Source organism: Temnothorax nylanderi, unplaced genomic scaffold, assembly GCF_030848795.1.
Source record: "Temnothorax nylanderi isolate EJ_2023f unplaced genomic scaffold, tnyl_v1.0 TNYL_tig0001_pilon, whole genome shotgun sequence".
Classification (NCBI taxonomy): domain Eukaryota; kingdom Metazoa; phylum Arthropoda; class Insecta; order Hymenoptera; family Formicidae; genus Temnothorax; species Temnothorax nylanderi.
This window is the reverse complement of record NW_027249063.1, coordinates 3,577,202-3,592,114: the sequence shown is the minus strand read 5'-3', so window position 1 is coordinate 3,592,114 and position 14,913 is coordinate 3,577,202. Positions and strand designations below refer to the sequence as shown.

The 14,913-nt window shown below is 48.3% G+C and overlaps 1 protein-coding gene across 1 annotated transcript in view; it reads right to left on the bottom strand.

Annotated features, from left to right (window-relative positions):
- Positions 1-14,913, bottom strand: part of Sowah (ankyrin repeat domain family member sosondowah) — a 107,063-nt gene that overhangs the window by 75,524 nt on the left and 16,626 nt on the right. The window contains exons 7-8 of the mRNA XM_071726126.1: positions 6,308-6,343; positions 5,933-6,037 (exon numbers count right to left, since the gene is read on the bottom strand). Of these exons, the coding sequence (XP_071582227.1) occupies positions 5,933-6,037; positions 6,308-6,343 (141 nt within the window). The remainder of the gene's footprint in view (positions 1-5,932; positions 6,038-6,307; positions 6,344-14,913) is intronic.

The window sequence follows — 14,913 nt, the reverse complement described above, 5'->3', positions numbered from 1 at the left end:
GGTATCCCCCCGGTGAACGCCCTGCCGTCTTTCTCCTCCTCTCACCTCGTCCTCTTTACTCCTTGGACGCGCCGAGCACCACCGGGCACCGGGCTGCGCTGGGCACGATCGACGAGCGCACGTCACGAACGATTTCGCGGGTAGATACCGTCGGCCGACGGTTTCGTCGTTCCTCGTTATTACGCGCATAATTTCTCGGAACCTCGCTCAAGGCGCGGTAAAATTATGCGCGAATGCGGATCACAGCCCTGCCGTGCGTGCCGGGACCCCGACACGAGTATACGCGTTACAATGTATCGGTACACCTGTACTACGACATTAATCACGTGGTACGGGACATTCCTGTCACGATGTATACCAGACATTATTCGCGCGCGAGCGAGGCGAAACGGAAAGGCGCCGGGATTATTCGAGAAATATTTAAATTAGACTCGCTTATCGCGTGTCGGCTTATATACCTCGCCTTGATTCCCGATCCCGCGCGCCCGTTTGCCAGAGCGAACGCCGAGGAAGATCCTCGCGCGCGATCGTGCGATCGTACTCTTATCGGTGATATGAGCGATATTAATATTGGCGTATCAATCCGCCTCATTCATCGGCCCGGAACGAGTCGAGCTTGCGACACTTCTTATCGCAATATCAGAGTGAACGGCGATGACGGGGAGGTAAGTCTTATAATCAGTGACAGCCAAAAACAATTATAGCGACACACCCGAGTTATTCTTGTAGATATAAAGAAAGCAAATAAAGCGTTTTATCTTTTGTCAAAAAAATTAAATGACGCTCAAATGTACCTAGGCCTTGATTCTGTAACCTTTAACAACAGTTTCATTATATTGTCGTTGCGCAGGTATAATATATGGTAAAAAAAGCTGCACGATGACAATATAATAATAACGACACTGTCGTTAAGAATTACAGAATAGAGGTACTGGCAGATATCGTTGTTGATTTTCAAAGAGACGAAAAGAAGAAAATCATAACTTATTTCACCAATAATATTGTAACTCATTGACTTTTGTGATTTTCGCTTTTTTGGATGTGGGAACAAATGACGGACAAACCACGAAAACCGATCGAATCGTCGTTGAAGAATAGCGAACAAACAAAGCGGTTGATCTGTATAACGGGGCAAAGAATGAAACTCCAAAGGGATCCTATATGCCGAAAGGAGAGCAGGCGAGAAACGGAGACTCATAAAAAGGGCACTATGCAAGACGATCCCATGTCGCGATGACGACGCCCTGGCGCCCTGATCCCCGACACCTTCGAATGCGCCCCATAAAACCTATTCTCAGCTGAAATATCTCGGACGGGCTGCCGCTTGATTTTTTTTTACCTGCGCGGAGACGAGGGGAGATTCGACTCCTGCAGTTGTAGCATTGCGCGCGATAACGCTCCGATGCGATTCCGAGACTATTACAAGACGAGATTCAATTATCGAAATCGTAAATTCGCTTCGATACATCGCGTATCAAAATGTAACGCTAATGCAACCACACAAAGAGAACGTTTCAATATTACGATCTGATAAGTCCGAGGTGTATTCACCGGGGGAGATCTCGCCGGAGGTAATGTTTCAGTATCATCTAATGATCCTTAATCATTCTAAAGCCATCTTTAACATACGCGAGATAAATTTAATAGTAACCATTAAACAAGCGAACGGGAATATATCTCAGGCGTGTATATTCTACACTTCAAAGCATGCACGACCCATAGAGAGGCGGGACAGGTCGTTTGGTGAGTCGTCGCGAGAATAAATGATCTCCGCGGGTCGAATCCGAGTTGCGGATGAAGGCGCAACCCGCTATCGTCCCCTCTTTCCTCAGCCTCAGCAGACTCGAAGCGACTTTACCGAGCGTTCGTTCGTGGAGAAATACGTCGAATAATAAGAATGCCATTAAAAAATTAAACGAGGCCTCTATAAATACGCGCCAGGAGAACGGCAAGAATGGCGCCGAGGGAAAGAGCGGAAAGAGAAAAAAAAAAGGATTGTGCGAAACGTGCGGAGCAAAGGGAGGCGGAAGAAGGAACGGTTAATTTGTTGTGCATCAGCAGCACCAGCAGCTACGAAGACAAGCTACAGAGAGAGGTACCGGGGCCATACTAAGAAAATAACTAGAGATAATTACGCGCATAAATCAGAGTGTTAATATTCGGGGGCGTAGGTAGGAGGCGCAGGTAGATATATTCGCCTATAGGTAGGCAGGACCCGTGGATGTATACAGGAGGAAAAGGAGTAAGGGGGCGAGAGGTCGGACGAGAGGAGACAGCGAGAGACGGAGAGGGTATGAGCGGAATAATGCCAACTTCGGATCGGTAGATCATTCGTGGCCGTTGGATACGCCTCCTTGTTAGCCTGGGTTTACTTAGTCCTTCGACGCTCCTACGACGTGCGTTACGCCCGCTAATAGCCCACCGGTAACGAACTACCGTCGACCTTTTTTGAGGACCTTTTAAGCGAAAACGCGTTTCTCTCCTCTCGCGCTGCCTCTTATCGATCATGGCCGTCATCGCGAGAAAGGATCGCCCCGTGCAGTCGCCTCTGAAAGCGAATTCCTTCCCACGTTTGCCGCGCTGCCCCGACGAAAGGATATAACGCCACTTAAAGAGCAGTCCTCAGGGCGATATTCGTAATTTATCGGTCGCAAATGGAAGGACTCGCGCGGGTAATTCGCTCGGCTAGTACGCGCGAATTATTCCCAGTCGTCGCGTCGCCGTCGTACGTCCCCGTGATTCCCGTGCCCGTTATAATCGCTCGTCGCTCGACATTCTCGACAGGTTCGTGAGGTATCGAAATTTTTCTCGATCGACGAGGGTACACAACGGTGGCGAGGCGAAACAAAACGGGGAAGAAAAAAAGGAGGTAGGGCGCACAGTGGCGTTGAAACACTCATAACAGGTGGACCGATACTCGGCACGAAGATACATCTTCGAGGTGGGCGGTCCCACACTCCTTAAATCAGCCCGCAGCCACCATAACATTAAGCCCACCTCCTCTCTCACGGCACGTCTCATCTCCCGCCGTTTATTTGTTTGCTTAGAGCGAGTAATTAGAATCCGATACAAATGGTTATTATTTATCGGCATGGAGAGGCGAGCAGAGCCGACGAGAGGCCCGGTACGAATGCACGGAACGGACGGACGGGGTATGCCTCCTGATTGCCTGGCGTTATTAAACCGGGAGATACCACGAGATAAATACACGGAGGCCAAACCCGCAAACACCGGCCACTATATAATGTTGCCGGCGATCCTTACTAACAGCTTTCATTCGCGAGCGACGCAGAACTCAATTATTATAGCGATGTCCTCCGCGAACGCACTATTAATAATTCGTTACGTTTTACAAACGTCTAGCGTCGTTTGATAAAATCAAACTTTTTCAACTTTATTCAACTTATTGGTATTTTTGGAGGTTAATTTAAGACTGATATTTCAAAATCTGTTTGATTTTTGGGAAGTAAAAGATTAAGTGAACGCAAAATAAAAAAGTTTCACGAGCGCTATCGGCGATAGTTGCAGCTGTCGAAGCATAGAAGCGGGTTCATGGAAATAAACGTAATGAGGTTCCCGATCGAACAGGGGCCAGCCGCGCGCGCGTCACGTCAGACCGATGCACCCGTCCTGCATTTCCGAGGAACGCACCGCGCGACTCACAGAGGCGAATCTATCGCGATGCCAGACGCGTCCGTTAATAAAGCATAATGGGCACACAGCGCCTCTCTCCCCCGATGACGACGATGTACACCTGACCCACAGAATACAATGGCCGTCTACATCGTTCGGGCACGAATCACGTAAGCCGTGTGTATTTACGGACCTCTTTAATGGGCTTTGTATAAAAAAAAAAGATACATGCCGCGCCTATCGTGACCAGTAGACCATAGACAGCAATGAAAGATGTAAGATGTAATAGAGATCGAATAAAAATATTTGATCTCTGTTCTTCTTTATTTCGAAACACATAAATAAACTTTTAAGTCTCATCAACTTATATAGTTTCAAAATTTCCCTTTAAAATTACAATCATTTGATACTATTAATTGTTCGTTACACTAACAAAATCTTCGCGGATGAAATCGTTAGCCGAATATTGAATAATCGTCCGATTTATTTATTCCGACGAAGGCTCCATGGGGGATGGAGATATGCCGGGGGTAACGTTGATTAGCTCCGCTGTTGATTTAATTACCGGGAGAGTAATTGGCATGCCTACTGACGATCCCCTTCCCTTTCCCTCTCGACACAGACACCCCCCTGTCGCTTACTTCACTCGCTCTCCAGCACCCTATCGTCTCACACCCTCTCCAGCCCAAACTGTTGCATATTCATCGATGATAGATTATTATATGTCTACGTGTCAAAGACTCGCAGGAACAATTGATCTTGGACAATTTCTATTCGATACACATATCTTCGATAAAAATTTACGCGACCAACAACGTGACAATTTGGTGTATGTTCACTTTATGTTAATCAAAATCGACCATAAGTCTCCTCGAAAAATTGCCGACGCTCGAGTCTGTTTTTTTTTGCCTCTCGCTTTCCAAATATCGTAAATTGGTTCGTTCGCCTGGTTTATCGTGCGTGTTTTGTGGAGAATATGCGCAAATGAAAAAAAAAGAGTCAGTCAGAAAAACAAACAACGACAGAGCAGTTCGTTGCCAATTTCCGCGAGTCCGAGACACGTCGTAAAAAGGGTACCGCGGACGGTTAGGTTCGTACGATAGCGGTTATAGGCGAACGTATATCGCGGCAATGTTATCCGCAAACACGCGGGTTCGGCCAATTTATCCCAAGGGATGAGGCCAACGTAGCATGGCGATGGTGGGTGTGGGGCAACCTTGTCCAGCGGAATGAATTCAGCACGCAGCCCCTGTGCGGTCAAGCCGCCTCTACCCCTTTCGCCGACTATCTCCAACCACCGTGCAACGTCCCCACCTTTTGACCATTTCACCCTCTCATCCCTTCCTCTTTCTCGTTCATCCGATGGCGCGCGCGCGTGTTAAGGTCGCTTCAGAACGTCCAGAGAAAACGATAGGAACGAGTGATAAAAGAAACGACAAAATTGCTAAAATATCAAAATTTAATTCGCGACCAATTAAATTCTTAAAAATATTATTCTGCTAATTTTTTTTCGATATATCACAAGATTGCAATTAATTATTATTAATGTAGAATGTATTGGAGTTTAGTTTCAGCTGTATCTCCCCTGAAGGAGCAGACTCGTGCTGCATCCGTGGCGGTCGAAACCACTTGACAGGCGGCGATTTATAATCGATACAAGTGGTGTGAATAGCCCTTAACCCGCTACCATCCGCCACTCCTGATCCGCTCCACATATCGCTAGCATGGTATACAACGGCCGCCTGATTGCCACGGGGGCTCTTAGATTTATTGACCTGTCAATGGCGGCGCGCGAAAACGGCGAATTTACAACGCCGCAGGTGTTAAGTTCTGCCGTGCGTGTAATAACGGCCTGATCCCCAGGCCTACGGTAAGCCACACCGTAATTATATTTCCGAACCTCCCGCCCGCTACCTTTGTCATTATCACTCGAGGTGGCGTAGCTGTAATTCAATGAGATCCATCGTGCGACCGCGCGTGTATACGTGTACGATAAAGGTCCGATAAACGACGCGCGAGTCTAGGAAATTTTAGCATGCAACGTGGCCGCTGCCAGTGCCACGAATCATACGTTCTCTTTGTACACGATGTTCCAAGATTGTCGAATTTATTTTCTGCCTATAGATATATACTAAAGTTCCAAACCCGCAAAGCAGGATGACGCAAATTTCGAAAAAGAGGGCAAGATAATTTATAAGCAAAAAAATAAAGCAGGGTGAGTTGCACGAAACGCTCACAAAATGATTCACAATTTGTAAATCTCATACATGGCGGAATAAAATGATATAGTTTATCCTACCTTGAGCCTGGTGAGACGAGGTTCCTCGGCCGCGAGCTTCGCCAGCGCCTGATAGTCTCCCTGCGCCGCCCTGACCAGCCACTCCCGCGATTTTCCGTCCAGTTGCTTCGGGAAAGCATCGATCGTAGCGATTATTAGCGATTAATGGGCACGAGGGATCGCCGGGATCGATCAGCAGCACGCGGAAGATCGAGCGGGCCGTTCGATCGAGAGCGAGCGAATTTTAATTAAGATCCCCGGCCACGATCTGGCGTGCATTTATCAGGGGCCGGCGATGCACGTCCGACCAGGGAAGAGAATTACGGCCCGTGCTGCGTCGCTCTCGTCGGATTGGCGCGCGCAATAATCGCGATCTGCGGTGGGTGATGAACTTACCGAGGCAACGGAAGCGCTGTCATCCTCGTCGGCGCCCTGTGGAGAAAAGAAGAGAGGAAGGGGGGTTAAAGTTGATCCCTCGAAAAATCAACATTACGCGCCACGTCACGCGGACGCTCGCGGGGCATGCAGCCGCAAGTCGCGGCGAAAACCGGTCCGCTGTATATGGCGTTGGCGTTGGTGCGCTCTTCGCAGAAAGAGTGAGAGAAAGAGAGAGAGAAAGAGAGAAAGTGCACTCTCGCTATATCGCGTGTGTGCCACGATGGCGAGCGCACGAAGCGGTATGGGGAACGACAGGGGGGAAGAAAATGCGTGAGCGCAGCGGGAGGCCACCGAGCACGGGACGCGCGCTTCGGCCATCAGATTGATATACGGATCCAATAATTGATTCTCCGACGCAAGGCCTTGGAGAGGCTGGCTGGTCCGCACGCACTTACGCAACCCCCGACCGTCGCCCGTCGTCCAAGAACAGACGTCCCATTTCGGAAACTGCCGTCCCCCGGACGGTCGGCAAACGATTCACGATCGTGATTATCGATGGAGCATAAAAGCACACTTAAGATACTCTCGATAAAATTCTTGTCGCGCACGGTGCTTCGTATCGCCTACAAAACTCTGCTTTTAACAAAGAATCCACGCGCTGTATGATTACGTAATTTTATTTGTACGTGTTTTCATATTAATATTCTGTGTCGTGATAAATCTTAATCTTAATAATATCCTTAACAGATCTTGATAATATCCTTAAATCATACACGCGCGCGCGCGCACACACACACACACACACTCGCAAACACGTGAATAAACAGTTTAACGAGAAACTCGTCGTTTAATCGCGCTCGTACACGGCGCCGATCGCTGTGCAGTGTTCCACGTTATACTTACGACGGTATATGCACGTGGTACAGTAGGATGACGCGACGAAGGAGGTGGCGGTGGAGGAGGGAGGAGGTGAGGGCTCTCTCCTGATCCCAGGAACGCTAAACGACTACTCATCCCTGTTAAACTGTTTGTATTTTCACTCGTCACGGCCACGTCGGTTGTTCGAGGTGCTCATATCGACACTCGACCCCGAATCGATCGTGACTCTTCATAAATTACTTCCACGGGTCGGCCGGGGCGTAAGAGATGTGCGTTTGCACTTTGGCCGAGTCATCATTAGCCGGCCACGATATATCTTTATCCATCGACAATATCGCGCGTGTCCTTAAGTGAAATCACGATTCGAAGGACACGCGTCGATAGAAGCGAGACGAGTATGTCTGGCATTCCAACATTAAGCCAATTCCCCGCCCTTATCAAAAAAGAGAGTACATCGTGTCTCGTGCCTCTTCCGGAAATTCCGTCGCTTAGAAATCAGAATGATAACCACTGACCCCCCGTCGCGTCAGGTGGTGCATCGAGGTGCGTTCCCAGCTTTCGTGCACTATGTGTGCTCTCGCAAACACGTCTGTACGCGTGCGAATGCACAGATGCATGCTGATAGGACGGACTTTGTTATATGTATGTATCACAGAGGCCATGCCTCATCGGCGATGCAACAATTGTACTTGCGATAAAAAGACATTATTGCCTTATGGCGGCGGTAAATGGATGTGTGTGAATTATTTTTCATTTAATCTTTTCATGACGCAACTGTCTTATTAATGATTATTATTAATGATAGGTATATACCTAGATAAATAAAGTACCTACACTTTCTTATTCTCTCTTGTACGAAATGCATAAGGACACTTGGTAAAAGAATACATAAATATCCCCGATTATTAGAGAAGTATATAAGAATACGTAATAATTCGATTCTCTCAAAAAATTCTTCCTCATACATTTCGAGATTAATATGCAAATTGTCGCGAAATTATGCAAGCAGCGGAAAACAAGAGAATTTTACCGAGAGCCAAAGAGATTTCGAAGAGACAAACTTGGAAGCAAACTCGAGAAAATCTTCGATCTCGATATTGAAAATCACGGACACTCGCGATCGTATGGTATTCAAATCGCAGCGAATCGCTGATTGATTTTTAAGCGATCGCGCGATACGACTCGACCGATTTTCGATGAGATTCGGGGGCAGGGGACACTTGTTCGCTCGTATCTCGGACCTGGAGATATGTAAATGTTCTCATCCTCTCATGGCGCGAGGTCTCCACGAGAACGATCAGACAAACGGACCAGTCAGCGATGGCACAGTCACAATGTGCTATGAGCCATAACAGCGTGGTTATCAGATAAGCTTATAAGACCCAGGTAATCGTAATAGCATCGCAATGGCGGTTTCTCTGGCTCCATCGTGGTCGATGAACGGAGATGGGGAAGCGGCGGATAAACGATGAACGAAGACGAGAGGAGAAACGAGTCGCCGGGCCTCTTTTCCCCATCGGCGAGTCATTGTTCGGTCGTAATTAATATTTTAATTGAGATCAGCGGGAATTAATTAACGCAACAGGCCTGTTAAGGTCGTTCGCCTGAACCGATCAATCGTGATCGTGGCGCGCTTGTCAGGATCAAGATTTAATTCCGTCTTCTTATTCGTAATATCTCTATCAGGACGTGCAAGACGTTATAAGCTTGATAAGAGGGTACGATTCACAAAAAGGAAATAATCGTGAGTAAATTGATTACTGCCACAGCAAATGTTACTTGAAGAAAGAAGCAAGGATCCATTAATTCGCCCATTATGAATATTAACAAATCTAGCTTTACGCATTGGATGATAATTCGGATAGCTAAATATTCTATTGTAACAGCGGAGACATATGCAGATGGACGCTCGTATATCACATTCGTAATCGGATAAAAAGCTAACGACGCGACGCATACAAGCCGCATAATCAGTTAGGATGTGATCCTAGCACGAGCGAGCGGCGAACCGAGTATCATAGAAATGGATACAAAGGGGCCATCAGCAGCCACGGTAACGAGCCAGCCCGACCTACCCACCCCATCGTATCCCCCATTGTTATCGCTCTTCGTGGCGCATCAGCGCCGACTCAAAAACACGCTCTCCCGGCAGTTAAGCCGTGCACATTCGCGCGTCTAATTCCGCGAATGTGGCCAGCGGCAGGTACTCAACTACTCAGCAGGCATGCACGTGCTTACTCGTGCCCTCCTGTCTCTTTCTCTCCGTGTCTCCCTCTCGTTCTCTCTGTCTCTCTTTTACGCTTCCCGCGTCTCTCCCACGTCTCGAACAATAAAAGGAATACGCGGTGTAAAGCAGATAGCAAACGCGCGCTCGCTCTCTTCAGGGTGGAAACGTTTTAATAAGCAGACGTGGCCTCTCCGAGGGGGCGTATAAATATATTCGGTTGCTCTAGCGAGAGCCGTACTCTTGCACTGCGAAAGAGTGAGAGACGTGATATGGGGAGACTATAAGGGAGACTGGGTGGTGCACCGGGGGCGGATATATCGGTGAGACGAGAAGGGTAGAGCGGGGGACGGCGGGCGTGGTAGAACGAGAGGCAAAACATGTTGCGGCACGAGCTGCCTCGAGAGCTCCGCGGAATTAGCTTTATTATAACCTGGGGGCCATCCATACATGCCTAACAGCGCAGGAACATTCGCCGGCCAATAAGCCAAATGCTAACCAAACATTTTCGCGACTCGGCGTATCCTACAATTCATCCCTTCCTCGCGTCTCCCTGTAGCGTCGAGAGGTCCAGCAAGGAGGATCGATCTTGATTAAAGCGAGATGTGTATTTAACATGACCATCAACCGACGATGCAAGCGTGACGACGATTCGTCACGCTTAATGTTTCGTGATTTAACTTTAGATGAACAAGATATATCTTTCTGAGATATATGTGCGAAAAAGGAATTCTATTCTTTTATCTCAATATAATGTGGGGCTTAACAAAAATTAAACACGCGGTTTATCAATCGTGATTCCGCTTAAGATACGCCGGGCTAATACAAGATGCATCGAAGAATTAGGCGCATCTTTACTGCGGCTGCAGGGAAGTCCGATCCAGCCTCTAACGACTCTCCCTCCCTCAGGAGGAACTTTTCTGGTCGCGGCAGCGCCGTGAAACGATTAGGCCCGGATTAGTCGAGCGCGCGAGATCGATTATGCGATCCTGCGGATAACATTGGCCTGATTTATTCCCCTAATGGGCGTTCGCGCATTCATTTCGAGGCCGTGCGAGGCAATTCCACGGGGCTTCGTCGGATGGCGGTGCCCATCCTGCCGCTGACAGGAAAACTCTCGCTGGGTGATTCAGCGTTCGGTTCGGCGACGCCTCCCAACGACCACCATAATGCCTATCTACCTCGGGTACCCACCTACCTAACGCCATTTCCATCGTCCGGGATCATAATCCAAGGTTCAATCGCGAGCCGAATGAAATCGCGTCGAAATATGACGACACGAGATGTTAGGACTAAACGGTCACGGCGGCTCAAGTACTGACCCTCTAATCGGCACCGCCGATTCTCTCATTCGTCCAGTCTGTCGATCAGAAATCGATTGGTTTCGGTCAAATTAATGGATTTAATAAAAAAAAAGAAATGACGAGTACTCTGCAATTTATATGAAGTACGCAGAATACTTTGCTTTAACAGCGTTCATCGATGCTGAGCGTAACAGGCAACGCGAGATTTATACATATAATTCGACGCGTGCGTGACGCGATGAAGTAAATAAACGGATTTTAAAAAATGAGATTTATGACTAATATAGGTTCCGGCTTGAAATCGGCTGGGCGGAATTAATTTTGCGACGGCGGGATACAAGCGTCGCGCATATACGAGGGAAATTCGACAAGTCGGGGCGGAACAATTACACGATGGCGGGGAAATTAGCGATCGCGGGCGATTATTATCTCGCGTGGCGGCGTAGAGGGTGATTCATAACCCGCGCCTCGTATTTTCCGCGGACGGCACACGTCGAATTTGGTCCGGATGGGAAACACAGGCGGCATCGACACCGCACGCTCGCTCAACCGGCCCTCTTCTCCGCCGCCCCTCGCCTCTTCGTTGACAGGATTATATTCGTACGTACCCACCGTGTTCCTCGGTGTACTTCGGTCCGGCAATACGCGTCGCGCGATCATATTCCCGTCAGCTAATAAATTTAGCGCGTTGCTCGAGCACACGAGCTGTCGCCGCGCGATTATCGTCGATTGTTCTGCTGGCAATGCTACAGTTTCGAGAGGTTCCAATGGTAAAGCGTTTTCTTTCTGAACAAAATAGTGCGATTAAGTCTGGTCATTCAGATTATACATGAGATCCCGTATCTGATACAAATTATTAATAATCTTGCGAAAAATCGCATAGAATTGTAATATTGTGAACAAGTTAGACGAGTTCGTTGATAAATGTCTGAAAAGCGTTAGGCGATAGTGCTGACGTAAAGTACGCTAGGAAGCTGTCGGGCGGAAGAAATCTTAATAGCCGATGCGTCGGCGCGATAGAGTCGTTGTGAAATTAACTTCTCGAAAAGAGTACCGTTTCACGAAATGACTGGGCGTGACGAACGCGTGTTAATCTGCGCCGTTGTTGTGCAATAGTGCCGAGCGCGATTATATCGCAGATATACAGTCGATATCGCGCGACCAATAAGAAAATTAAAACATGTACATTCAGATCGGAATACGTTGCTGTTCATAAAGACAACCTTTTATAAAATGAAACATTTTTATATTGTTTATAAACATTGTAGAACAACTTTACAATATCACAGACGTGTCAGCCAAAACAAAAATGTGAAGGGATACCTGTTCTGGACTATGCTTATTCATCGGGAACCGAAACTTCGCGACATTCGATTCAGTGAAGCGAGAGGAAGAAGCGGTTGGCGTAGCCTCTTGTATAGTCCATGATGTACTGCGATGAAGGTCGAGCTTAGCCGCCCGCGCGGTTTCGTCTCCTAACGAGTTTATCGCATCCTCTTTAACGTTATTAACACGGGCTAACGAACTGGAAGTGCCGAGTCACCCAGGTCCTATACCGAACCACATTGGAGCCACGGTGGTTCCGCCAGGTATACACACCTGTACACGCGTGTCTGATCTTTACGCGGGTGTGAGCGTGCGCACGGGTATGTATGTGTGTGTGTACGTGCGTGCATGTGTGTACGCGGGCTTGTAAGTACAGGGCGAGAGGCGGGCGTTCGACGGTGCCAGTTACGTGTATAAGGTGGGATAAAGGTACGTATAGATACACAGCCTGGCCTGTCTGTGCGGCCCTGATACCCGGGTCTCTGGGCTAATTCCGAGGTGTAATCTACGGGTACCATCTCAATGGATTAGCATATAGATAGCGAGGTAGACTGACCGCATATATGCGCACCTAGACCACGCCACGGGGGGAGGACGCGGGCATGTCCGTTTTGGTCCCGTGTCCTACGCACGTAAGGGGGTCAAATGATGTTGCAGCGACGTTCTCGTGCGATTGCTAGAAATAAACTCTAGACATATCGTGTGTTCGCATTAACGAAGTCAATTAAGACTTGTACAATCAATAGATAACAAGAGAAATTAAAATCGACGCCGAGAGAACTTCCCTTCTGTTTTAAACATCACCAAGAAAAGTAAACCGATGAAAGTAACAATATAGTTCAGAGACGTAAACCGTCGAAATATTAATTGTAAAAATATTCATTGAGTTCCTCGGATTATCTTCAAGATTCTTATTCACGCAATTCGGCCAATTCAATCTCATCTGCCACATCGACGTGGCTACAGAAAGACATGCCATCTTTCTCCGTGAGGACTTCCGTCTCGGAGATCATTGGGGGATAAGAGGCGTCATCGACGCTGACGGCAACGGACGCTGGGTTACGAGAGGGGGCGGACGGGCCCGCGGACTTGGGGCATTTCGCCCGAGGTGATTCGGTCGCGAGGTAATTTGTGCTCACAGCGGGGCTGAGCAAACACGCGCGGCGGGGGTGCCTCGAAAAATTAAATAACTCGATGACTGGTCACATTCTCGAATGTGCGCGGCACATATAGCTCTCGGGACCGAACGAACGTGCATACATACATATGTACGTCGACAGTCCCGAGATGTCCGCGAAGAAGGGCGCCTCTCGGCTGAATGACGTGGCCCTCTATTGTCCCTCTTTTCCCCCTCTCTCTCTCGTCCTACCTTCCCGCATCGCGAACGGTGCGTCCCGGGGGAACACCGTGGGCCTTGTGCGGCCTAGGACGATCCCAGGACTGTGCCCAGGGAGCGAGCGCCGGCCTCCCGCGGACTTATGAATACAAATAGCCGCTCACTGCGCGACTCAGATCCTTGATAAGGTACGGTCCTGGCTTACCGTACCGTCGCATAAAGTACAGACTTAGGGCCTTGCAGGGCCCATCCGATATAGGACCGTTTAACGGCAGATTATCCTCGCGACGGAGAAAGATTCGAATCGACCAGAAAGATTTCGCGAGTTGCGCGTGGATAAATTGTAAAACAAGATGATTTACAGAATTTTTAATTTAAATAGAACGTGCAGAAACGATAAAATGTGTAATTGATCCTCCACGAGCGCGATATAATGCGAATCGATATTTCTAAGAAAATCGACGAGCTTGCTGTTATTTGTCTTATCGGAATGTATTCGAATTATTCTTCTTTTTGCAACACCATGTAGAAAATTATTATAGAGAAAAACAACCAGACAATAATACAAAAATTTCGGTCCCACGATCGGACCACCAAGAAGGGCCCCACGACCCGGAAGGGCGGCGCCCCGTCCGCCGCTGTCATGACAGTCACAATCAGTCAGTTTTCGGTATAGTCTCCGGACTGTCACTACGGGAGACAAGACTCCCGTGGATGAATACCGGGGTCTGCCATTCACCGGGAATGCCATGGAACGGAGAAGGCAATCAACGAGACTGATTTAATATACGCGCGCGTCTCAAGAGGGAAAAAGAAATCTTGTTATCCGCCTCGTGATCTTTTTTCCAAGAGGAGATGCGGCAGTTGATAGATTAGCGTAAGACCAGAAGCCTAAGTTGGTATGGAAACGTGATAGACGATAGGAATTATGAGAAGACAACAAGCGACCCATTGTAAACCGCTTGCCGTTTTCCCCCGCGCCTTTTGCGTAGGCATCTGCCCTACCTACCACATATATATTATCACATAAAGGCCTAAAGAATTCTCGCGGAAGTAAAAGCGAGGCGAGGCAAAGCGAGGCGTCGCCGCCGTTGAGCAAACAAATTTAATGCCGCGTGCATAACGACACCAATTTAAATGATAATACGCGGTGTGTGTGCCTTCAAGATTAACTCGTAATAGGCAGGAATAAATGTCGGCGGACCTGTTAGAAGTGTATCTAGTCGCCCGTTACACGGAAACAGTGGGTGCTAACTACTTCTGTAGACAAGCTTGTTTATATTGGTGCGCGCTGTGCAGCACGAAAACTATGCGTGAGTCCGTACGCACGCATCTGGCGGTAGTGCCAAGAAAATTGGGTCGCCAGGGATCACGTTTTGCTAGATCTCTCAACGTCGTGTTATTAATGAGACCGCGGGTGAGTTATCATCGGGCGTCGGGTATCGCGCTAGCATTCGCAACCCGCAATTATCCGGCCGGTTATTAAATTTAACCGGCGATATTTAATTATCCTCCGATGAGGTGTTGCCGTGCGTATTAAGCGCTGTACCATAAT